The sequence below is a fragment of the Podarcis melisellensis genome (genome assembly GCF_964234715.1).
Source record: "Podarcis melisellensis genome assembly, chromosome: 6".
NCBI lineage: Eukaryota > Metazoa > Chordata > Lepidosauria > Squamata > Lacertidae > Podarcis > Podarcis melisellensis.
The window spans coordinates 39,277,093-39,303,615 of NC_138538.1; the positions used below are offsets into that span (position 1 = coordinate 39,277,093).

Genomic DNA, 26,523 nt, shown 5'->3' on the forward strand with positions numbered 1-26,523 from the left:
AAATGTAAACTATTGGGTATCCGCTGAAGATTGTGGGGTTGGTTTTCTTTTTCTTTTTTACAGGACTCGAAAGAATAGTGAGGTACAGTTTCTACCCCTCGCATGATTGTGGATTTTGTTCTCTCCCTTAGCAACCCTCCCCAGACACTTTTACCTGCTTAAAGCGAGGTATCACTGTAGTAGCCTTCTTTGTTTACACACTGCAATACCACCGCATGCCACAGGAGGGCATGAAGAACACAAACCGACTCAACTCCTCGCTTCATCAGAGGCTGTTTTATTTTCGATAGCTTCTCTTAACACAATTTTGTATCGCATGAACAGATTTCTTTAGGAGCTTTTTAAAAAAAAAAAAGCTGGAAGGAAGGTGACATTTTCAACAAAATGTCATAGGGTTGAAACAGTATTAAAAATAAATTACCAGCATGGCAAAAATGTTATTTACTTTACCACGTAAGCTTTTCACTAATTCCGTTCTTTACAGACTGTACATGTTTTACAATTGACCCATTTCAAAAGAAAAAAAAGTTACACACGTACAGATGATGCAGGCAACACAGTATACTCACAAAGGCACTGCCAGCAGTAGTCTGCGCTTCTTAAGGTAGGGCCTCCTCTAACTCCTCTCTCTAAGGCGTCTGCTCTGCCACCGCTGAAGTGGCTAAGCTTTCTCTCAAAATCCAAGCTCCCTGATGGTCCCCCCCCCTTCTCCTCTTAATGCCCCTTAGCTATATATAATCTTTTAAAGAAACAAAACTAAAATAATGCCAGCCTGTTTTTGCAGGTGGCTTAGTCAGCAGCATTCACATAAATTGCATAAGAAGCCATGCCTTCTATTAAAAATGTTCAAGACATGCTGTTATGGGATGGGGGTGAGGGGAGCAGGGAAAGGAAGAGTGCCATTATTGAAAAGCAGTTCTTTAAAAAAATAAAAATAAAACATGACATATATATTTATATATACTCAACATTCCTAGGGAGAAGTAGTCAGTGACTTACAAAAAGACTGTTTCCTGTTCTTGTCTCTTGGTGATGGCGCAGGAGGCTGACATCCTGGGGTCCCTCCTCAGTGTGCCAGGCCAACAGTTTTAACAGCGCTTAGGAAGAGTTTTGAGTGCTTTCTCGCCTGGGTTCAATAGTTGCATGTGCTTATCTGGATCTGCGTCTTGCTTTCCTTGTGCTGTGCTGATACATCTTGTACAGCGGTATTAGAGACTGGGTAACTGTCTATGGGGGAGCTGTGGTGGTGGACTTCCTGAAGATAACTTTGGAGGTACCTGAGAGCTCTGTGCCCTTTCAGCTGCGGTGTAGAACCCCTGCACTCAGCCCTGAGAAAGAAACAAATCTTCCTTCCTTTGCCTTCCCAAAGACAGCTTTGCTCCGAACAACGTCATAGAGGGTAGCCAGGTTCTGAAAACGTAGGTGTGGGCTTTCTGGTGTTACGAAACAGTTTTGCAATGCAAATGACATAGAGAATCAATTCCATTTTTTTAAGTGCTGGGAGATGAGCCCCAAATTGGCTCATTAGCAGACCTGCACAGTGGTCCCAGTTTCTACTGGGTAAGAGAAAACTGTATACTGGAAGGAAGGGCTCTAAGTTGAAAATATTAGGCTGGAAGCATAAACAAGAAAACAACCCTGAAGTGTTGCCAAAACAAAAATAAAACTGACCTTATTTTCCTGTGTGAAAATATAAACTCTTTTGCTCAAAGGCCAAAGCACTCTAAAGCTCATCAAAACCTGCTCTACTTCTACGGATTTCTTGACATCTCGTTCATTCATTCTCTTCATTCTGTGCAAGTCTGTTTGGCATCCTCTACAGTGTCCACATGTACCAGAGCAATAACCCTCCCATGTGATTAAATTACTACAGAGAACACGTTCAACTCACTTCTGCCACACATACATAAATCCACGTGGAAAGGTACTGGGATGGCAGGAGAAGAAAAGAAGGTAGTACAATTGAAGACAAGGCATCCACTGCTTGTGTGACCTACTAGCTCATCCTTAAGCTAGCCTCAAAGAGGAAAGATTTCAAAACTAGTTTGTAGGGTCAAACTCACACTGAAATACATTGAGAAGGGGAAGGGGTGGTTATACCTTAAGCAACCCAATTCCTTGGATATTCAGCATTCACTGCAAAGTTTCCTGTCTATTCTGTTCTGTACAAGCAGGGGAGATGGGAAGAAGCAGTATTCATTTTTGGTTTCTGGAGGGTCAGTGGATTGGAATATTTAATTTCCTGTTCTATAGTTGCCAGTTCTGAGCACACAATACAACCAATTGAAAAAGTGTCCTGAGGAAAAAAAGGTTTTGGTTGGGTGGGGTTTCTTTCCATTTTTAAATAATATATAATTTTTTGAAATTTAGTTTATCCCTAGCCACACTTCCAAGTTCAGGTTATCCAGGCTTCCCATTTGCTTCTTTCAAGGCCTCATGCAGTCTTTGTTTAAACCTGTCATACTTTTTCTGCACTTGCTGGATTTTCTCTTTTTCTTCCCTTTCTAGTATCACCAGGAAGTTCTGTAGCTCTGGAATAGAGAAGTCATCCCACTGTGGAGAAAAAGCACACACACACACACAAACTTTAGATTGGCAGACAGAAAATACACATTATTCCAAGTCTGTGGGTACATGCTAGATGTGACCTGACTAACTGACATGATTTTCTGCAGGAAAAACCCACAAAATAACTCATCCTCCCCAGTCTTTCATTTTACCTCATTTGCTACACTGAAACCTTCAGGCCCAGAAAGTAGAGGCCTCCCACAGGAAAAATTACAGTCCCTATATAATTTTCCCAACTTGGCTTTCCACCACAAAAAAGAGTTCCAATATGCTTAAGGGGTGGCTTTCTAGAATAGAGTTTGCTAGGTTTTATCGATCGCCCTTTAATTCAATAGCTGCAGTTCAAAAAGGTTCAGAGAGTGGCCCAGTTCTTGCAATCAATTCCTCACTTAATAAGCCACGCTATGCGCTAACTGCTTGTGGGTGCTCAGGACTCTTGCTTCTCCCTTCGTGTAGTTTAATATCCTGGCTTCCTTATAAGACATTAATCATAGCTTCCCCTTACATGTGAGCCCTGAAATGATGGTTAAGAGCTGAATACTGGCTTGCTTTGCTGCTCCCCTGCAGGAAGGATCGATGGGGCTGTGTGGAGGTGAACAGCGCTTGTTCATATCCTGACTTGCTAAGCCAGGTGGTGGTATAAAATAAAAAAATCCAGGTGTCCAAACTTTGCAATTTCGCACAGTTCAAAGGGTGAAGTCTCTAAAGATTTTTTCAAAAAAATAAAACCCAAGTTCAAAGAATGGGTTGGGGAATAATTCTGTAAGCACAGCAGTTCAAGGCAAAAATCCCAAGCGATGGTAGTTTCCCTTTCAAAGACACCACCCAATCCACTTTTCAGCTTTGGAGTATTAAAAGTGGTTTGGGGCTTCAGTGACGGCATGTTTTGAACTAGAGACACGGCAAAATAAAGTAAAAAAGAAGCAATGTATATATGCGTCCCTTTAAATCACAGTCACCATCCAGAGATTGAGTGAAATGTGTAAATACATGAGATTCTTGAGATATTATGACCCTAAGAAAAAACCCATTCTGTGCATGAATTTCAACATTTTGTATTACCAAGGTGCTCTGTAAGAGCTGGGTCTACAGAACATGATGCCCGCAGGTAGAAATGGGGAACCTGTGGGCCTTGAGATAAACATTGCCTGATCATTGTCTGGCTGGCCGGGACTGATGGGAGTTGGGACTCCCAACAACTGCCACAGCTTCTCCATTCTTGCCATAAGAGGAAGAATAAAGAGAGAAGGTAACTCTTCAAGGTGTTGAAGACCTGGGGCTTCCAGTCAGATCAGGTTTCTAAGCAAGTGGGAATCCTTCCTCCTCTAAGAACTTCCATTTTGCCAGCAAACTGTATTTTGAAAAGCAGCTTATGGCAGAGTTCTGGAAGGCATGCTATGATGGGATAATGAGCTGCTTGCGCGTAAAAGCTGGATCCCGCTGGGGTTTGGCTGGTCATCCAAACCCAGGCACTAACGGAGCTCCCCCAAAGCATGACTCCGCTAGTCGCTGGTAGAATCTGACAGTGGGCGGCTACGGAACTTACGCCAACATAAAAGTTGTTTGACAGACATGCGCCTTCGTGACTCTCTGCGTGACAGTTTCCGGCGAAGGGATGGAGTTCCTAAGGGAGGTCTAGTAACCTCTTCACTGTTTCCACTGGAAGTGTCCCAGAGCCCTTCCTCCGCAGTGACTCTGGCACTCCCCCTGCTGGTTCCCTCCGCTGCTGCAGAGTCTCTCCTATTCTGCTGGAGCCTGTCCACCACTTTTTCCTCGGATGACAGTTCCCTGACACATGCCTATTCTTAATTTTGAAGTTGTTTCTCGTGCTCAACAGAAAAAGGAGATAGTGTAATTCCATACTTTAGCTCAGTCCTCTAGTTTAAAAACACAGTGGAATTATCTGTTTGCTATATTGCTTTCTCTGTGCATCCAGATGATGTGAGGGTAGGGTGAGAGTGGAGAAAGCATGTATTTAGGTAATCTATGGATGCAAATGACTAATCTGCAATATTGCACCAAGCTTATCTACCTTTTGAAGATTTACCATATGCTCCCTCTTCTTAAACTTTAGAAAACAAGCATTTTAAGGATTATGGCTCAGAACTCTGCAAAGAGGCTGACTTGTTTCAGGTACAGTCAAACTTTAAAGAAAGCCAAGTGTAAACAATAAAGAAAGGGGAATCAAATGGAGCCTTAAAAGAGTCCTGGCTCAAGGAGCCTTTTATTTGCCTCTATTCCTTCCATCTTCAAATGCTGGCACCGAATAATCCGTATCGTCAGTAACAAAGAAGGGAACCACAAGAGCAGGAAGTGTGCTTTTTCCACCCACTGCAAATGGCTGCTTGTGCGATGTGACTGCCTGCTTTCTGAGAGCAGAACGTGTCTGTGCAGGTTCGAAAGGCAAGCAGCTTCCAGACTTACCTCAACTTCCCCTGTTTCGTTTTCCTTCAACACAAAACTGAGAATGTCTGTGTCAGGACCTGCTAGTAGCCGGAGGTACAAAGGGTACTCTGTTACCGAGAGCTTCTGGGATAGAACTGCAGAGGGGACAAAAACATGAGAGAATCACCTGAGGCCTTTGAAAAGGAGGGCACATATTGTTGTTGTGAAGGCCCTCAGAACGTCAAGGAGAGGACAGAAAGAAAGAAAAAGGGCTGCAGCATCCAAGTGATGTTTTGCAGTTCTTTCCCTCCCTTTCCCAAAAGAGTGGCTAGCTGTGAACCACTACAGTATTTCATAAACATTTATTTTAAATTCTCCAGAACTTAGGGTTAGCACCAGCCATTTACAGTATATCCCTCAAGGAAATCTGTTATAGGGCAGATTAGTAACACTTCCAGTTGGCTCCAAGACAAACTACAAGCATCCAGTTGTATCCATTTGAGTCATAATTTCTCCATAGCCTTCTACTACAACTACCTGGGACCATTCTGTAAAAGTGGGGGGGGGAGAGTACTCTAAGCACAAATGGGGCTTACAGAGCAACCTTCCCCAAACTCTGTCCTCCAGATAATTTAGACTACACAGCTCAATGGTTGGGGTAGTGGAAGTTGCAGCCCAGAACACCTGCATCTCACCAGATCTGGGGAGGCAGCTCTGGACTTTACCATTATAAACATAAACAGCTTTGAAACAAAGAGATAGAAACAGGCTAGCATCGTCTTCATCATTTTATTTGGATGCCGCCTTCCCACAGTTAAAATTAAGCTTAAGGCAGCTTACAGCATTAAAAGATTTACAGAATTACAAACATAACAAATGTAGCCGCCCAGAGTGGCTGGGGAAGCCCAGCCAGATGGGCGGGGTATAAATAATAAATTATTATAGCTATAAACAAGAAATGAAACACATGAATGAGTGCACAACCAAACTGAACGACTTCCATATAAAGCATATGATCTAAAGATACTTTTTTTTTTAGTATCAACTGCAGCAACAAAAAAACACCTAAACAAACCCCAACTCAAGAAACTGTTCAGCAGCCTCAGCTTTTGTTACTGGAGTGAGTCAGGGCCCTGCGCTCCCAGGCCAGGTGGGAGAAGGTGGAGAGCAGGACTCAGCCAAGAAGCAAGCAGCTCTTCTTTGAAGCCTGATCACTTTATTGTTATTACTGTCTCAAAAGGGAACACTATCTCACCTTGACCATCTTTCTGCATCTGCTTGAAAAGTGCAAATTTCTGTGGGTTGTCCACCACCATAAATTTCTTCAGAAGTCCTTGGATCACCTCACTCACGGTGGTGCTGCTGCTGATGTGCAACTGTTTGATGGCATCCAGCGGCAGGTAGAAGGATGTTCTCTTCTCTGTCATGTTGGCCATGTTGACCTCCTTGAGGGCATCGTAGATGGACTGCGGCCTGATCCCTGCTGGCACCGTCACAGGCCGGCGAAGTTTCAGGTGAACTTTGATGAAGCCTGTGTAAGTGCCGTCATCATTCTGATGAAATTAAAATGAAGGTTGAAAAGATGTTTAAAAGCAGGGTTGGTGGCATTTATTTTGTTTGCTGAATTTTTTGAAATATGGGACACAGGAATTATTTCCATAAAAGCTAACAGAAAGCTTTCAGAGCCATTCACTGACTATTGACAGAAACAACTGAATGGGATGGGAAAAACCTTCAGTACTGATGGGCTGAGCTAGTGCAATCGTTCTGAATTCTCACTTCCCTCAGGGAAAGCACACATAGGCTGTGTTTGCATGTAACTCCAAACCATGGTTTAGTGTTAAGTTTGGATTTGGATTTGGATTTGATATCCCGCTTTATCACTACCCGAAGGAGTCTCAAAGCGGCTAACATTCTCCTTTCCCTTCCTCCCCCACAACAAACACTCTGTGAGGTGAGTGGGGCTGAGAGACTTCAGAGAAGTGTGACTAGCCCAAGGTCACCCAGAAGCTGCATGTGGAGGAGCGGAGATGCGAACCTGGTTCACCAGATTAGGAGACTACCGCTCTTAACCACTACACCTGGTTTAAGTCCAAGGAAAAAACTGGGCTCTCCTCTGCCTGTACAGCTGGGAAGAGGAGTTTGTCAGAGATGAGTTTTAATTTAAAGGATGTTGGCTTAGTGTTACATGTGAAACAGGGAACCTGGTTTAAAACAAAATGTTAGTTTAATAAGCTCTTTTCTTAGCTTTTTGACGCTATGACGCTATGTGCAAATAAAGACAGACTCTAGATCGAGGAGAAGGGTACATGTAGGGTCTAGAGACCAGAGGAGCATGAAAGAACTGAGACAAATGGAGTGAACCAAGAAGTACAGAAGGGTTGGAGAGCCTATGGACTTTCAGGTGCTGCTGAACTACAATTCCCATCATCCCGGGGGAGCCACAGTTTCTCCCCAACCCTGGAATATTGGGTTATTAAGTCTTCTGACTTTATTCTTTTAAATTCTGCCACTTATGGCTTCTATTATTCCTGCAGTCTTGTGACCTGACAAATATTATGGAGCAACAAGGGCCAGGACACAGGATGGTAAGTGACAAGAGTGAGCATCACTTACTGACTTGCACTAGCAATGACTCCTAGTCATTCTCTGGGGGCATTCTAAGCCACAAGCAAGGCTTAGCAAGGCAAAGTCATTGCTGGAAGACTCACAGGCCAACATGAGTTGGGTGAAAAAGCCATCCCCTTTCCTTTGTCTGAATTCTGAACGGGCCTTCTCTTTGTGTATCTGCAGAGTTTAGACTGTTGTTTCTCCAAATGAGAACATAACCAATAATGCCAACTGAAAGCAAATTATCAAAGGTCCTGGTACCTTGGATGGTACATTTCCTGTGATGGAAAAAAATGAACACTTCTGCTTCCATATGGGCATGAGATCTGGGGCAGCTGCTGAACCACAGTGGGAGGTGGCTGGGCTGTTAATCTTGACTCATCTGGGCTAGAACAATAGAGCTATTTGTGGAAAATCATTTGCTGTAGTGGCTACAGAATGCTTCAGTTGAAGATTCAAAATTAGCTACAGAACAGTTTTGCCCAGCTGCTATATGGCTCACACCAATTACACCGCAGGTTCACAAAATAAGCTCTGAAGGAGTTCTGCTGATGGGGAGATCTATCCAAATCTTAAATTCAAAGAGTGTCTGTCCTTTGGACTTGCTGCTTAAAAGAGGCACGTCCCAAGTTATTTTCCTTACCATAAGACCTGTGCACAATTACTAGAGCCAATGGTGAAATCCCATGCTGCCCATCTATTAGTGAAAGAGACTTCCCTTTCTCTCTCCTGCCCCCACTGCAGACTCCACCCATGAGGCAACCACATCAGGTGGCAAGATCCAGCAGATCCAGCCTCCAAGGAATGCATTGCCCGCTGCTGCCACTGTAGTGCCACCAACAGCTGTGGCATGCTCCTTGGAGACCAGATCTGCCATCTCCTCAGCAGCCCACCCCCCATGCTGCATCTACAGTGGCCTCTTAGTGATTTGAAGGCACTGCTGGCCTCCCACCCTTGGTCCAAATATAGATGTTTATTCCTCCCCTGTTCCGGATGTAGATCTTCACTTACTTCTCCTTCCTTGGCCCAGGAGGTGGGGATGATGACACCATTTTGAGGTTCAGCTCAGGGGCCAAAATGCCTTGGGCTGGCCCCAACTCCTATGCACCCTCAAAAATCTGCTCCAGAAGTTGTTTTGATATGAAAGATGGTCAACCAAAAGACTGAACAGATTGATGGCAGCAGCTGTACTGCTCAGGATGTTATATATCCGTTTGGCTGGGATGTTATGTCAGCTTTGCTGTATTGATCAGTTCCGGTAAGCACAGCAGCAACCATGAAGTAATGTACAATCTAAACGCAATCATGCACATCGACCAACACGGTGTGAAAGGAATTGACACAGACTGGAGCTCAAGTACTCTACCTCTGAAAAGCAGAGTTGTGATAAGTGTGAACGCTGCTGCTTTTTTTCCATTTACTCCTTGTGAAGCCCTGGTCCATTCTTAATGAACTTATTGATTATGAATCATTGAGCTATGCTGTACTCTCATAATAAGACTACCCAAAAGATAGGGATGGATAGAGGTAAAAATCAATACTTTTATATTTTGTCTTGGTGGTCAGCTCTATAAAGCATCAGCTGTGGATGAGTTCCTCCCCACACATCGTCACAGGAGTTAGGTGGCCACCCCAGTTGGGGAAACGGCAACTCTCAGAAGTCAGGGTTTCATTTGTTGTATGTGTTATTGGTGGACAAAAAAAGTGTACATTTCCCCAATGAGTACAAGGGGCATGAGGTAGATATTGGTTCACCTTTGAACTTAGGAATACCTCCACTACAATTGCCACAGGTGGCAAAAGAAGACCAGCTTCAATATACTGTTTTGTAGCTTGCATGACAAGAGCCTACACTACTGTCCTAAAAGTAACAAGTAATACAGAATATGCAGTACATACCAGCTTCATCAGCAAGCAGTTGTTGACTTTTGAGTTGTAACTGTCAATCTTCTCCTTCAACTCTTGGACAGTAGGAGCTTTAGGTTTTTCTTCTTTTTCTTCCACTGGTTTTGTTACATTCTAGAACACCAACAAAACAGAACACTTCAGTTGGCTCATGCAGCTTTTGACATGATCTTACGACATCCCGCTTCATTTTGTATGTTTTATTCTTATTTATTGCTTTTTAAAATTAAATTTATATCCTGCCCACCCTCCCAAAGGAACCCAGGATGGCAAGCAATAAAGCAATATTACACCTTAAACAAAACCCCAATATAGATGCAGATTGTTCTTACATGCCTACACATTATTTATCACCATCATGCTGCTGTAGTAGCAGCAGCTTTTCTAGTAGCAACATTAACCATTTCTAAAATGCCTAAGCTTTGTTAAGTTCAACAAACAGGTTAAAAGTAAGATATGTACATGAATGGGAACTCCTTCCCCAGGTGCTAACCAAAAAGAAGATCATGAGGGCAGAGAATGACCTTGGCTGTTAGGGGTGGGTGTGTTCACTGTATGAAATCCCTTCCAATTTCTCCACCAATGGAATAAACACAATTCAGTACTTAAATCATGTTAAGTTACTTTTGCAAAGCTGTTAAAAATTTTTTTTGCATGTCACTCAAACTTGAGTGTTTAACTTGTTGGCTGATGGGTGGTTGTTGTTTTTTGCAGAATTTTGAAAGGAGGGGCAAAGGACGTTGCCATACAAGCTCTTAAACGAACACAAACACATCTATATGTAGTTACCCAATAAACATATTGACCTCCCCCCCCCCATCAGAACTTTCTATGACATATAATGCATTGCAATTTTTGTTAGAAAAGTAGTCCAGAGTACAGAAATGCCTTCTGAGCTTCCACCTCTATTGGGGCACCTGCAGAGGACATCAGAGCATGTGATATATTCCCAAAGTGGTTGGAGAAGAAGCACACCATTCCCTCAGCATAGTGTTCAGCATCTTTCATGGAGGACATGCCAATCAATGTCAATTAGTCATTATAGCTAAGCGGAGCCTCCACATCCTGACTCTATGTATCACTGAATACCAGATGCTGAGAAACAACAGTGGGACAAGGCTCCCCAAAGGCATCTTCTGAGGAACACTCAGTTATTCTGGTGGGACTCTTCTGAACAGTTAAACAGAATGGTTCTTAGTGTGACATTCTGGTTTCATCTAGCCTGTAAGAACCATTATCCCACTGAGCCATTTACTGTGACAATATAAGTCTTATACGATACATGAGAGGTTGCTTTTTGAGCAGTCGATGATAACAACAGAATCGTCGTTGCGGATCTGATAAGTGGACATTTCAGTGATGCATTGATTCAACCTGCTCTGGGATCTTGCCTATTCCCCAAATGGGAAAAGCAGAAAACCAACATAGATGTTGCTCATAGCCTTTTTCAGAGGCCCCAAGGTGGTTACTGCCCATCACACTTTTCCTGTACATTTTACACTGTTAAATGTATATCTGTGGCACAGGAGGACTTAGCAGACCTGCTTAGCAGCACAAATTCAATCCAGAGGGCTTGTAGGACTTGTTCCATGTGTATAATACTCAACAGAAGTGCCCCTCCCCCCCAGTGGGTGGGAGATGCTGATTGCAAGTGGAAGGGAACTGGCACTGTTCAAGGCAGAAAGGACTGTTTTAACTGGAAAAGACCAAAATAAGAACCAGTGAAATGAGTTAGAGTAGCCAAGTATGCTAATTTACAGAGCAGAGTCTTCAGTTTGCTGAGTTTGGTTTAATGATAAAGAACACAAGAAAGGAGAGCAGGTGCTCCGAAGGTCCCCTTAACTAGTTAACACCTAGACAGCAGGTGAAGGATGATGCAGGTCACCTACACTTCACACTATGGTGAGCTGCATTTTATTTCTATTTAAGTTACAATGATAGCATCTAAATTTGCTTGCATATATACAAATCTGCACGTTATGCAAGTCAGTGTCCTCTTTTTTTGGTGAGATCATTCCTATGGGGTGATGCCTAAGTTGCCACCTGAGCTTGCATAGGGGAAATATATTCCCCAGAGGTGAGTAAAGCACATAGTAAGTTTTTTTTAAAGGAGATACTTCACTGCATTTGATGTAAAGGCAGCATTGCTAAGACTTCTCAAGCAACGCCATATAGAACACAGCCTTTCACACACTAAATGAGAGTCCCCACTGTCAATGATGGAAGCCACAGAAGTATTCTTTACAGAATGTGGGTAGTGTTGGGCAGAGCAAGCTCAATATACTTTGCTGCCTGTGCCAAAAGACATGTCCACACCAATTCTGTGTACAGAAGCTGACTGAATTGGCAGTAGAGTTTTACTTCAATGGCACTGAAGGGATGGTACATGGACAGCAGGCAAGTTTAGGGGTGGAAGACAGGCCATTGGGCACACACAGCTCTGTCCTCCAAAGAAAGGAATGACCAAGGGACTGCCAATATTGCCATGCAGCATCTACCACCTGAGGAGGGTGCCTCATTCTGCCTAATGATAGGCTGGCCCTGCAGTTGGTTAGAGAACCCACTCTATTTGGATTTCAGCACAGATTCTTAGAACCGTGAGCCAAACTACTACAGTAAAGACAAGTCTGATGAGCTTTCACTACAGAAACCCCTCTTAAGGGCCATGGGCACCTCCGGACTCTGGATGAGGTAGAAATTTTGTGCTTTGTTTCATTTGGCTTGAAGGACTCATGAGCACTGCAGAAATCAAGAGCCTTCATTTCACAGAAGGATTGATAATTTTTATCACCATGCAATTTATCAGAGAAATTGCAGATAGTCATTTCTCCCGGCAGTGATAGTGCTTTTGGATGGGAGGCAAAACAAACCTGATAACCTCAGTCCACACAGGAAGTATGCTCATCGTAGCTGCTGCAAACAGTCTAGCACAAGAGTAGTTGATGTGGTGCCCTCAAAATGCTACTCAACTACAATCCCCACACTCCCTGTTCTTTAGGCCATGCTGTTGGGACTGGTGGGTGCTGGAGTCCAACAACATCGAGAGGGCAAAACATTGGCCACCACTCGTCTAAGTATAATCACTGGATAGCAGAGCAACTGTGGTACAAAGCAATAATATTATTGATACCTAGTTGATTCCTCTGCATAAAATGTGCAATACCATTTTATAGTTTAATTGTTGTTAGCTGCCCTGGTGGACACTAGAAGAGCAGGTTATAAATTTTGACTTATTTTATCTTGTTTATTAAACAAACACATAAATGTTTTGTAAGATAATCACTGAGGAAAGCATAATTTGAAAGCACCCAAATATATCATTCTGCTCCCAGTCAAGCCTAGGCTACCTGAAGCTAGAGATAATAACCACTATGTTATAGTTTGGAAGAAATCAATGTACAGAGAAGTTCTAGGGATATAAGTCAGTCAGTGGAAGACTAAGTAAAGAACTAATGATTCATGACTTTGCTCTAATTAGTGCAGCAATTTAAAAACCCTGTCCTACCTGAAAGTTCATTTTTGCAACACAGGATGCAACTGAAAGCCACAAGTAGCTTTAAACTCTGCAGCAGTATTTAATATATGAATGCGCATTCTCCATGCAAATAATACATGTACAAATCTCCCTGCCAACTGCAAAAATTGCAGGAAGTATTAACAACCTGCATGCTTCCTAACCAATCACTTTTCTCACAGTCACAAAAGGAATTAGATCAATGAATGTACAGCCTGAATGAGCAATTACTGCATGCAGGAAACACACAGAGAGGCAAAGGCTCTTCTCTCTCATTTCAATGTATTTTTAAAGGAAGCCAAATCAGAACATTAGGGGAGGATTCCCAAGTGGGGCCTTATGCAAATCCACCCATTAATCTTTCGATGCAATCAAACACACCAGTAATCAAGACCTGTCACAGACAGGGACACCAAAGAGAAATGCAATTAGGAGCTTTGGAGAATTTAGAAGGGAAATAAACAACTTTAGATACACAGTAGAGATATGGAGGCAAGTCATTAAATGAACAATGTGCAGTGTGTCACCAGAGTGATGGAACTGCAGGTGCTAAATAATCAAACTATTAATGCATTTGATTTTTCCATCAATACTGGGGACAATGGCACTCCATGAGGGTAAGTGGCCCAGCCTTACCTCCTCCAATGAAATCAATAAACTCACAATGACTTACATGAGCTGGAGTGTAACCAATATAACCTATTGAAAAACTGAGGCAAAGAAGGGGAGAATGGTTATCAAATCCTCTTAATGTCAGAGGCCTCAGCATGTGAAGCGACCCTGCCACGGGGGCCACCAACCGTAAGGACAGTTCCTAACAACCCTTCCCTGTGGGGATGCTGAACTGGGCAGGGCATAGACTACCAACCCATGCTCAGCCAATGAAAACACTCCCAGCAGCAGTGTGAGTGCCCAACCATCGTGTCATGGATTCCATTCTGGGGCTTGGAAAGAAAAACACAGCTTGCCAGAGGAGGAGCACATAGCCGTGGGAGAAGGTAAGCAGATGGGTTTTATCTTTAATAGGTTACAGAATGGTTTCCTTGGACTTTTCTGGAGTAGAGCTCCCATATTTCCTGATCATTAGTATGCTGGGTGGGGCTGCGTTTGAGTCCAGCACCACTGGAAGGGTCACAGGTTAGCATCCCTGCTCTACAGTTACAGGACTGCTTTACAGTGACTGGGATCGATTCACCAGAGTTTCACTCTGGTGTCTTTTCCAGACTCACCTGGATATGTGGCAGATTTAAACTGGGACTTTCTGCAGAGAAAGTAGGTCCAAAAACCAAAAAAGCATCAAAGAAACCAAAGCAATAACTTGTCTATGCCACTGTCAAATAAAAGCAACTTGATTTTTGTGGATAATTGTCTTGATAACTCTCTGACTTCTCTCTGCCAACACAGTTGCTAGGCTATCACCTGGGTTAATTAAAGGTATTTATAAGTCTATCATTCCCAGAGTATTTTCTTTATTGGGTTTAGAACTAATTACTGGTAATTCATAATCTCACAACTGAGTTTGGAAGAAACCACCAAATGCATAGGTTTCTTTATAAAAACAGCTTTGAGTTTTAAACAACAACAACACACTTCAGTCCTTTATACTAGTCTAGTGGGCAGCCATATGGACTTGGTGTTTTTCCCTGTTGCATGTCCTTAATAGTAAATTCAGCTTCTTACTCTTGCAACCATGCTGGAGATTCAATATTTGCTTCTACTCCTGGAGAGGTAGCTGTGCTGTCCAGAGCAGGAGAAACAACAAAGAGGCCTGTGGCATCTTAAAGACTCAACAGGTTTATTATGGAATAAATTTCCTGGACTAAAATCCACTCTAGTCCATGAAAGCTTATGCCATAATGAAGCTATTAACTTTTATGTTGCCACAAGCATCTTAACTGGCTCTTGGTTTGTTTGTTTTTAAATAGACTATACAAAACTGATGTTCACACACCATTGCTTCAGGAACAGCAATGGGAAACTTGTCCTCTGTTGCTGGACTGCAACTTCCATTGTTCTTAACGGCTGTCCATGCTGGCTGAAGTTGGAGTCCAACAACATGTGGAGGGTCACAGGTTCCCTATTCCTATGTTTCCCAAATTTGGGTCTCCAGCAATTTTTGGACCACCCTTGACCACTGGTCCTGCTAGCTAGGTGGGATTTGTAGTCCAAAAACAAATGGAGACCCAAATTTGGGAAATCTAGACAGTAGGACAAATCCAAGAAAGATTGCTGCAAAAAAGGTGCACATTTTAAGCTTCTAACCCTCCTCTCAGTAATAAAATATTATTTTGCAGATGGAAATCTGGGACAGAAGAAAAAGCAAACTGCCCAAGTGCCCAAAGAACTGGAAGATGAACAGGAAGGCTGCAAGCCCACTAGGAAGGTCTCACAATCTCCTGGGTCCCAATACAGTGCCTTATCAAGTACTCCATCATTCTTATGAGCAAAAACTAAGAGAGAGGGAACACTGCATCCTCCTATGAGGTGAGATTTACAGAAACACCTTAAACTATGACCCCTTTGCATGTGTCTGCTCAAAGCAAACAGAAACATACCAACAGGGACATGATGATAAGGAGACAGGCATAAAATTATATCAAGGTGTGTGCATCTGAATGTCATTGCGTTCAAAGCGAAGTCTACTTCCTCTTCAGCTTCACTAAAATGTCAGCCATGCTGTAGGAGTATAAGATTGTGTTATGCCCCACACTGTTGATGGATTCTTCTAGTGAAATAAATTTCTTGAGAGACCAAGCTCCTAAAATTACAAACAGATGAATGTTTGAAGTTGTCTGTAATCTGATTGCCCCTTTTGCCATAGGTAGAAGATCCAAACCTCAATGCTACAGATGTCACCTCAAAAGAAACCCTGCTCATAAAAAGCAACAAAGCCAAGGAACTGCAGGATGAATGCTTTATTCTTAGAAAGGGCAATGACCTATTATTAAAAGACCATCCCAGTCCCGGAGCTCATAAGACTAAGAGTCGGCAAGCTGTAGATAATACAGGAATGCCTCAAGATAAAGATGATATTTCTTTCAAATTGGAGCCATGGAAAGGACCAGTTTTACAGCAGTGATTGACATACTGCAGCTCACTTTCATGGGTGAAAGAATAGAAAAGCTTCATCTCTAGGACAGATCTTAATGGTTCAAATACATTAGCAATCGTAGCAGTCCTCATACAGTTAGTTTTTACAGTACTGATTCCAGAGAAAAAGGAAACCAAAATGAGCAGTTCCGTTGAACTGAATTCTGCTGGTGTGTTTAAGTCTTTTAGTTACCCAGAATCCTCCATGAGGCATGATGCTAGACATGTTATTACCAGAACGGTTTACCGGGTGCATTAAATATAGCTCAAAAATATTCTGCATCACAAAAGCTCAATTCTGCAACGTGCAAATATTTATCTGTTTACTTTGAATAGTTTGTTAAGTTTCTTCTATTTACAGAAAAAGGGAAAGTCAAATTGGACAGCTTTAAAAGAGGAGTGGATAATTCATGGAGGATAAGACTGTCAATGGATAGCCTTGGAGGCAGTGTGCTTCTGAATACCAGTTTTTGGAAATTGTGGGACAGGAGAGTGCTCTTGTGCTTGGCTCTTGTTGCAAGTTGCCACTGTGAGAACAGGATGCTGGACTAAGATGCGCCATTGGCCTCATGCAGCAGGTTCTCCTTATGTTATTATGCCACAGCACCGATGCCATGCTCCATATGCACTGGAAAGTCGGTCAAGCTTCTTGAAATTTCACAGGTTTCTTAGGATTGGAAAATTGATTTTGGGGGTGAATTCTGAAATTCTTCAGAATATGAAATTGTGCTCCTAGTACCAAATGTCACCCTTGCACAGTGCAGTTTTTGTATTTCTCATTTTCTAGCATCAGTATGCTAGTAGGTTGTTATACTGGTGAGCACATTAATCTTCAAAAGGGCAGCGTGTTCTATAAATAACAGTATCACTTTGTTTCCAGTGACTGGACCTAGAGCTTCTAATATGTTCTATGCAGTCTGTAGTGTTAATGAGGAGGCACAAGACGGGTGCTGATGACTGACCTGTTCTGTAGGCACAAAGGTCCACAGCACCCCTCCCTCAGCCAAACTGGACCCCCTGGACTGGTCCATGGGCCAGAGGTTTCCCACTACTCTGTTAAGAGTTTTGGTCTCATCTACTTCTTGTACACTTGGCGCATCACAGAAGTCCACAAAAATAGTCATCTGGCTTTTTAGCCAGGCTCCATTTATTCATTTTTTCCATCAACTCCCTCCCCATAAGATCCATTTCATACTTTCTCCATAGCACAACACAAAGGACAGAAATCGCTGCCTCTCCCTCAATCCCTCTGTGACTGCCAGAAGGTTTGAGGGAGAGGTGGAGTCTTATCTCATTTGTACTGTTTGGAGAAGATAACTGCTGTTACTTAGCTTCTCCAAGTCACAGTGCAAATTTCCCTTTTGTCCCAATTTTGCTACTGGTAGAACAGGTTATGCGGGGGTTTTACGTGAGAAGTAACTAGGTCTATGGGCACATGCAAAGGTGGCTCTATCATACCCTCTTCAGCTTTCAGGTGGTTGGTAGTATTTGTCCACTTTGTGCATAGGGACTGTAGGGAAATGAGGACAAAGTACATGTGTAACTTACAAAGTATATTCATACGACAGAAGGAAAACAAATCTAACTGCTTAGTCAAACGTGATGCTGGAAAACTAAGAGCTGATACGGCACGCATCTTTCTGCTGTGATTCAATGTGGCTTGTTATTTCGTCTTTATATTAACATTTTAATTATCTTTAAACAACATTGACAAATAAGACAGAAAGAAAATCTGCAGAGATTGTATATGCTTCCTTAGTAGTATGTTTTAAACTTACAGCTCAGAACCTACATCAACAAACAGAAAAGTGCTAGCGGCAAGATTTACTCCTCCAGCAATGGATCTACAGTTTAGACCCAGTTCTAGAAGGGAACAGGGGCACTACTGCTTCATTTAATAAGGCACTATTTCATGACAGGATCTCACACCATCAGGCCATCAAATAATAATTGATTCCAACAGGACTTGATAAATCAGTGCCCCCAGTCTTTAATTTCTGTCTCCCAAACATTATTCAGCAGTGAGGTGACTAAGCACAATTCCATTCCCACTCTCTTTTCTATTGGACAGCAAAGTTACGCTCACCTCTTGCTTATTCCATTTACCATTTTCTTTGTAATGTGTGTCTACATCCTGTCTGAGGCTACCACCCCCTCATTTTAAGTACTGAAAAACACCACAGCTGTGACTATGAAGAATAACAGAATGAGACGCTAGAAATGCATTTGCTTGCCAGGATTCATGACTCTAGGCATTACTTGGTGGAAATGACACAGGTTGCTTCCAGTGATGCTGCAAAGGGATGATTTAGATCCATTTTTCTGTATGTGCAATTCGCATTTGAATGTGTTGGCTATTTCCAGATCACATAAGAACAGCCTATTGGATTAGGCCAGTAATCTAGTCCAGCATCCTGTTGTCACAGTGGCCAGCAGATACTCAAAGGAAGCCTGCAAACAGCATTATGGTCAACAGCACTCTTTTCGCTTGTGGTTCCCAGAAACTGGTATGCCAAGGCACATTGCCTCAAACAGTGGAGGCAATTTAGCCTCCAAAATTTGTCTAATCAATGCCAGTGGGTGGTTCTTAAGAAATTATTTCCTTGTTGTGTGTTCCCTTTCATTCCATCACTGCCTTACCCATTCCATGCATGCATGCATTTTTCTGCGTCTATGTGCACACCTTTCAAAAAATTAACTGAAAGTGTGTAAGGAAAACATTAGCTGCCTGTAGATCACGTTTTACTATGGGCAAAATGGATGTCTTTTGGGGACAACATCTATTTCCACTTGTTGGTTTTAAAAATAATAACACCAAAGTCTTGTGCAAGGCCACAAGCTTCTGCTAAAAAGTATTGTGCAAGACCTCTGTATTATTATTTTTAATGTAATGGTGCTTGGACTAAGATGACCATCTTGAAGGTAATCCCCCACAGGTGTTGAGATTTTGAGAGGCTAGCTCCTCCAAACTGGATTGTTATTCTGACATGCCTTCAGCATGGGACAACTGATGAAACTATGCATCCTTGTATAGACTGGGTCACCAGAAATAACTCTTGTCACTGCTACTGTACATGCTCCTTAGCATTTCTTCTTTTGGGGTGGGTGTCAGATGTGTGTTATCAGTTTGGTGAGTGGTCTCTAATGCACTGGCGGAGGAAGAGGTGGGGGGGAGCGTCCCGCCCCTGGCAGCGTGATCCTGGTGGGGTGCCATCGCGGCTGCCTCCTGGGCAGCATGCCCCACCCCCGCCTGCTCTCCGCCCCCCCAGTGCCGGAGCATGAAGCTCCACCCCTGCTCTAATGCCACACCCCTACTCCTGCTTCCTCCTCACCTGAGCACAACTACGCCATTTTGTTTTTACTTAAGAGATCCTATTCAGTAAGAAGAGACCCATATTTTTAAAAAATTAAATTATGTGCTGGAACTTCTATGATAACAGTATCAGGAGCAGTGCTTTTTTAAAAAAAGAAAAGAAAAGAAAAAAGGTGCTAGTACTCGCCATGAAGTTGTTACAGTAATTGCCACATGTTATCATTAGAAAAAAGGTGCCGGTAATGAGTACCACTGAGTACCCCCAGAAAAAAGCATTGATCATGAGGAAGGTACAAACAGTGCTGGAGCTTCAGGCGGAGAGCAGGCAGGGGCGGGGCTGGCGGGCATCCCAGGGGTGTGGCGCACTACCTGTGGGGGTGTAGCGCCCAGCGCAGGTGGGGGTCAACCGCGATGGCACCCCACCAGGATCGTGCTGCCGGGGGCAGGGTGCCCCCCCGCACTCCTTTTCCTCCGTCAGTGGGTACAAAAACTTGCATACACAAGCAGCACTAATGCCACAACAACCATCCATCTGGAAGCAGCCTTTACCTGTTCTCTTCAGGGCATGTCTGAAAATTATTATCACCTGTAGATCTCAGGGTGGTTCACGACATAAAATTACAATATAAAAACACTATATATGTCATTTCCTGGACCACAGATTACCATCTATGAATTGTTCATTTAAGTGGAAGTGCTACAACAGAACCACATTACAGTACATCCCACGAAACATGGTCTGCAATGACTTTTAAAACTGTTTCAATGCTGGTATATGACAGAAAAAACAAATGACATGGTCGGTCCTGCTAATCTCCATCTTCCTAGTATTTCCTGCATTTTGTGGCAGATTTCTGTACAGAAGGCCACATGATTTAGTGGCTAGGGTATCTGAATGCGGAGAGCCCAAGTTCAAATCTCTATGTTGTCATGAAATTCATTGGACAGCCCTGGGACAGTCACTATCCTAGCCTGCAAGGACACATTTTCTAGCAGGAAACGACGTGTATGAAGTGCTCCAAAGAAGTTATTTTCCTTCATTTACTCTCCTTAGGACAATTCAGTTACAATTCCCTCATTAATTCCCTTGCCTTCCAGTTCATATACTTTCGTGACAGTCCCATAAGACTCCCTATTATAAAATTATTTCCATTATATTTATCACAGCAGTATTGAATTAGCTTATAAATATAACCCTCACAACTCCTGTTCAAGAAGGTAAGTCCCCATTTTAAAGAGGAAAAATAATCCCCACAATTAGTGCAATATTTGCTGCTGAAAGCTTTATAAACACTGCAGGCAGCGGACTGGATCATGCAAAGAAGGGACTTTTAACACAATGCAACTAATGCAGCTCTGCTATAAAATGGACGTTCTAGATTTCCTCATCTTGACTGTGTGTTCTCTAGAACTGCTTCTTTCCACACTGTCACTCATGGCATACTTGGGTTCCTAACCTTAGTTTCTACCAGTGACAAGCAGAATCTGCTGTAAACTCATGGTCTGGTTTCGCATTATGTAGGCACCAAGTCACACAGTGCCTATTCTATCCAGAAATTAAGCCTCTTCCAGACATTTAAAAAGGCTGAAGTGAACATGTGGAAAGGGAAACAGCAGCACAATGGCAGGTTCCTCCTCACATTCATAGATATATGTGTGGACAGTCATGATACATAGCAGAGGTGCCACCTCCCTGGGGCCCTGGGTGCCCGAGCAGCCACAAAATTCCCCATGAAGGGGCAGGGCACCTGAAAATTTTGGTGCCAGGGCCATGGCCCCGGGCACCCATGGTCGCAGGGCCAAGCTGGCACTCCCAGTGTGTACACTGTATCAAAACACATTCTAATAAATAAACATATTCCCCTCACTCCGCTGCACACATTAATTTTAGCCCTTCTAATCATTAGAAGCTTTTGCACATCCTTAATAAATTGTAAACCCAACCTAAAATAGCAAGAATTCATTTTGATTCTAGACAACACTACAGCAGATTACATATAGAAAACAAGAGGCATAGGGATGTCAAGAAGTAAAGATGCCACCTTGTTATTAAAGGGGGGGGGGTTCGTGCAGGTTTTAACCAATACATGCCCAAGATCAATTCAAAAATGCTTGCAAGATTGCTTTGCCTCAGAATACAAGGCAGTAACTGACCAGTTAACAGACAAATCTATTTCCTTTCTCAGACATTTTAAATTTAGCACTACATTTTGCCACTGAACAAATATGAGTTTTAGCAGTCCTAGCACTTCCCAGAGGGTCATTCAGCAAGTCACCTTGCATGTGGTGTGGAATTAATTTGTTCTTATTGCACCTCCGTGCTTAGTGACAGATGGTTCAACTGTTCCATTGCCAGCAAACAATGTAAAGATACACAGAAAAGAATTGACCTGTGTTGGAAACTGATCTGTCACCCAGCAAGGATGTCACCATAATTCTGAGTTGGAGCATCAGGGAGCTGCCAACCAAGCATCATCCTGCAAATAGCCCATGGTAAGAAATAAAAGAAAATAACAGGTATACATGAGGGGGGCGGATCTGTTTGTTCACAGCAATTCAGGCTCTAAGGTGCATTAGAAAATAATCTCCCTTGGTCTGCAATCAGAGACAGAATTTAAGTTGCCATTTCCATTAAGCATTTAAGAGAGCTTGCAATTGGACATATTCAAGATTATTGCAAAGGGTGCATTTCTTGTCATTATCCTGGAGGCAGCTTCTGTGGCCCAATAAGTACTTTAAATGAGAGTTTAATGAGAGAACTTTTCCAGTCCAAGGGTGCTTCCACACCCATTGTTCAGTCACTATTTTATGAGGCACCTACCCAACTTTAAGTGGGACGTGGGTGGTGCTGTGGTGTAAACCACTGAGCCTAGGACTTGCTGATCAGAAGGTCAGTGGTTCGAATCCCCGCAATGGGGTGAGCTCCCATTGCTCGGTCCCTGCTCCTGCCCACCTAGCAGTTCAAAAACACATCGAAGTACAAGTAGATAAATAGGTACCGCTTCGGTGGGAAGGTAAAAGGCGTTTCTGTGTGCTGCTCGGGTATCGCCAGAAGCAGCTTAGTCATGCTGGCCATATGACCCAGAAAAACTGTCTGCGGACAAAAGTCGGCTCCCTTGGCCAGTAAAGCGAGATGAGTGCCGCAACCCCAGAGTCATTCGCGACTAGACTTAACTGTCAGGGGTCCTTTACCTTTACCCAACTTTAATTTGTTAAAATATATTTATTCAGACTATTTTCACCCTACCCTTATGATGTATACAGAAGATAAAATTTCAAAAATAAAATCAAAAGCCAATAATTCTTAAACAGCAGTGACAATTCTCCAGAGCCTTGGTATATTTATCTATTTATTGCCAGACTATAAAAAGTAATCTTGACTCCCCATGCCAATCATCAGATGTGTGGGTCACTCTGAGCAGCCTTTGCAGGTGTGTTCAAAAACTCTGATCATGAAAACAAAGAAGCATCTTCCTTTCCCCATGCGCACAAAGGTAGCCTTCAACTGCAGGCTGATTTACTGTTTTCTGTTATTGGGGATTGTGCTTGATTTTGTTTGTGAGAACTTCCTGGTCACTCACACCCAACCCTGCTCCTTCCAAACAATTAATTTTATTCTTTTATTTCTTGTAGTCTGGATATCGATCTGCAGAGCCACTTTGTAGTGGTCAAATCTTCGGCAAGCTTGGTAGAAATTGAGCATCCAAAACAGATTCAATTCAAATTTGTTTTGTTTTTGTACTCTTGTAACTTGTACACATATCCTAATCCAGGGACAGCTTGTAAAAAATGTTTTCGGTTTTGTTTCACTTGGTAGTCTGTCACCAATGGCTGAAGGTTTTTTTCTTCCTTAGGCAATATATTTAAATGCTTGTGTACTGGCGAACTGTAGTTCTGTTTCTTTTATCACACTTCTCGTTTTTTGCCTTTATGGCTCTAAGTTGCTGTTTTCTTAAACTTTCTAGAGACTTGAGCAAACTTTCATTAACACCAAGGGCCGGTATCTCTTGTTCTTCTTCTAAATTGTTCAGAGAGTTCATCCATCCAAATGTTTATTGAAGATGCAGAAACAGAATGGAGTAACTTTCTTTGGACAGTAAAAATATTTGTGGCGGTATCAGTGAGGTTCTTCCCTTCCTTGAGCACCAATTTAATGAACTTGTTGGGTTTTTCCAGCTCAGCCTCATGGGCTTGGATCCTTTCCTGGAATCAGGGGGTTTCCCCAGGTAGCAACTGCTAAACTCCCAGGGCTGCAGCCACACGGCTGAGATGGTGGCTACAACAGGGCAGGTTGCACTACCCTCTTCATTTCAGCAGCATGCCCTGCCTCCTCCTCCTCCTCCTGATCAGAGTGAGTCCCAGCAGCAGCTCACCAAAGCAAAACAAGGGGCAGAGCAGCCTTTTCAAAGCACACCATGGGACCTGGGCAGCTTTTGTGCCAAGAAGCACACCAAGGAGGGAATGAGGAAAATGAGGTCACTGAAGAAATCCACCACCAGCTGGGCAGTCAGTCTGAGCACCCATGAAACTCAGTACAGTACACACGTACCAGACCTTATGAACCTACTGTACTTTGATCCCCGACAGAAAAAGCGTGCCTGTTTTCATATCACTGTTAAAAGGTACACTGCATTAATCCCATCTACTTCCCTAGTCTTTGTGTAGGTACTTGGGTCATTGTCACATACACAGTATGTTGTTGGCTGGGTCCTCTCTCCTCATGCACACATTAAAAACCTGAGGGCTCCTTCTTTTAGCATCTTGGTGCAAATGGAACTGATCATAGTATTACTCCTTTTTAGTAGATACTGACAAAGAGATTACCAAGACAATGTTTGTTAACAGCTCATTTCATCCTGTCACTCTGAAAACAGGAAGTGTGGCAATCTTGTCAGGGTAACAGCTTCTGCTTTTAATGTAACCTAAAGTGCAGCAAAAAGCTTGCCTGCGGGTCCCTGAGCAAACACACAAAGAATGAGAAACTACAGAGAGTTGATTTTACTGCTTTCTTAAATGGCAATCCTCCGTTTGATGGACTGAGTGTGTGCCACACACATGACAAACAAGCCTTCCTTTATGTGGGATACAATGGTCTGGTTTTTACAGTTTAGTTTTGCCTGCGGCTTTTTCTTTTCTTTTTAATGGGCACAATTTTCATTTACGTTCCCTATCCTGCAATCCTAACGTCTCACCTGCTACCCACCCTGTAATTTCCATAACCCACTTACTGCTGGTTAAAGTGCCCTATCTTCCTCAACTATATGCAGACAGCTAGTATGGTTGTTTAGTAGTTATAGCTCTGGACATCGATAAAGGAGATGTGGGTTCTTTCCCCTACAAAACCTAATGGGGGAAAGATGGATGTCAGCCTGACCTCCTTATAGAAGGGAGAGAACAAAAAGCTGAAACACGAAAAAAAAATCTAGGCAGTTTTGAGTCAGTGAGTCACACATCACTGGGCTGTTATGAGAGTAATTTTTGATGGTTTGAGATCTCCTAACAGAAAAAAAGACTGGCAGGTATGAAGGGCAAAATCAGACTAGAACTACTGAAAATAAGCACACCACAGAGGGGGAGATCAAACTCCAATTTTCAGCGAATACTTGAAATATTCTATTAAGAAACTCTAGTGATGACCATGACATTGCCAATACCATGCTCCATAAACACAGGATGTGGGTATACGATGGGACACCTGATCTGTTTGTTGCACAAGACCGCCTCCCCCATCAGGAAAGGGGTCATTCAGCTTTGCATGTATGAAGTTCAATCCCCATATAGGACCTCATATTAAATGCAGAGAAAAGAACTGTCCCAGAAATCAGAGAGAATCATAGATTACCATTAGACAGACCAAAATACAATAGTAGGCCAATTCCTTTATGCTATATTCTTCTATCCATCTCAACTGGAAATGCAGCCTAGTGACACTGGGAGTCCCTCCTCAGGAAAGGAATATTTGCAGGGAAACAAAATGGTTTGTGTATTTTGAGGATGAGGCTGTGAAAACCAGCAGTGCATTACACTAAAATTTCAGCATGTTACACCAAAAATATACTTAGCTTAACACACTAGTGTGTTTCCTAGTTCTTCTTACATTTTCTGATTTTGCTATTTTCATGCACATCTCAAGGAGGCAGCCCTCATATTTTACTGTTGTACCCCTGCTATTAATAGCCAAAAACTAAAACAGGATGTCATTAGCACCTGCTCTGCAAACTCTGGCATGAGAAAGGCTGCTTGCTTTTGCACAATGCCCCTCACTCCAGGCACAGGAATAGGGCTGAAATAAAATCCTTGCTCCTAGTGAGTCTGAAACATTTGCCATGTTTAAACAATCCAGTTGTATTAGTTTCTGTCAGAGAAACCATTCTCCCTGGAACTTTCAGCAACAAAATGGATTGAGGAGATAAGAGGCCATAGTTACCGGTACCTCTACTCTCCACCACAGCAGATACATGTATATTTGAGGTTGGTGAAATAAGTCTAGGTACAAATCTTCAGTTGTATAATGGACCTATAATTTCCTGAGAAAAACAGAAACTGGTGCACACAGTTGGGTTTCAGCCAGCCAGCCAACAGCCCAGTGCAGCTACCTTTCCGGTTACAAAAAGAGAGGAAGGGACAAAGCAATGAAATTGACAAACAGAAAAAGTTGGGGCATTTTGTCCTTCCCACCTGAAATCTGACAGGCCTGATCCTTTGCGGAGAATTACAGTATACCAGAAAAAATAATGCTATTTGGATGGAATGCAACAAAGTTATAGGCAGCAGATGACCCTCTAATTGAAATAAATGGAAAGCACAAAACATGAATGCAACCGAAAGGAATGGAAACAAAATGAAAGACTTAAAATGAGTGGGAAAATGAAAGAAAAAATATTGCACACCCCTGTCATCAAGAAAGTTCAAAGATACTGTATCTTGATTTAAGAATGGAAGGATATGTGAGAAAACTTAGGGCAACTATCTGTGAGAAAGAGTGTGTATGTGATTATATTTTAGTTTCAATACAGTAATCTGCATAATTCCCCCCCCCCAGTCTTACTGGTATAAAAAATCCTGCTGGGAAATTCCCAGCCATATAAGAGACAAATTTGTATCTAGAGGGCAGGATCAGGGGAAATCACACGATAAA

General features: G+C 42.7%; 1 protein-coding gene across 2 annotated transcripts in view; it reads right to left on the bottom strand.

Annotated features, from left to right (window-relative positions):
* Window positions 1-261: 261 nt before the first annotated feature.
* Window positions 262-26,523, bottom strand: part of RASSF5 (Ras association domain family member 5) — a 102,953-nt gene continuing 76,691 nt past the window's right edge. For both annotated transcript variants that reach the window (XM_081916410.1, XM_081916411.1), the window contains 4 exons: window positions 9,463-9,582; window positions 6,209-6,506; window positions 4,993-5,108; window positions 262-2,553 (listed from right to left, as the gene is read on the bottom strand). In XM_081916410.1, the coding sequence (XP_081772536.1) occupies window positions 2,401-2,553; window positions 4,993-5,108; window positions 6,209-6,506; window positions 9,463-9,582 (687 nt within the window). In that variant the 3' untranslated portion in view covers window positions 262-2,400. The remainder of the gene's footprint in view (window positions 2,554-4,992; window positions 5,109-6,208; window positions 6,507-9,462; window positions 9,583-26,523) is intronic.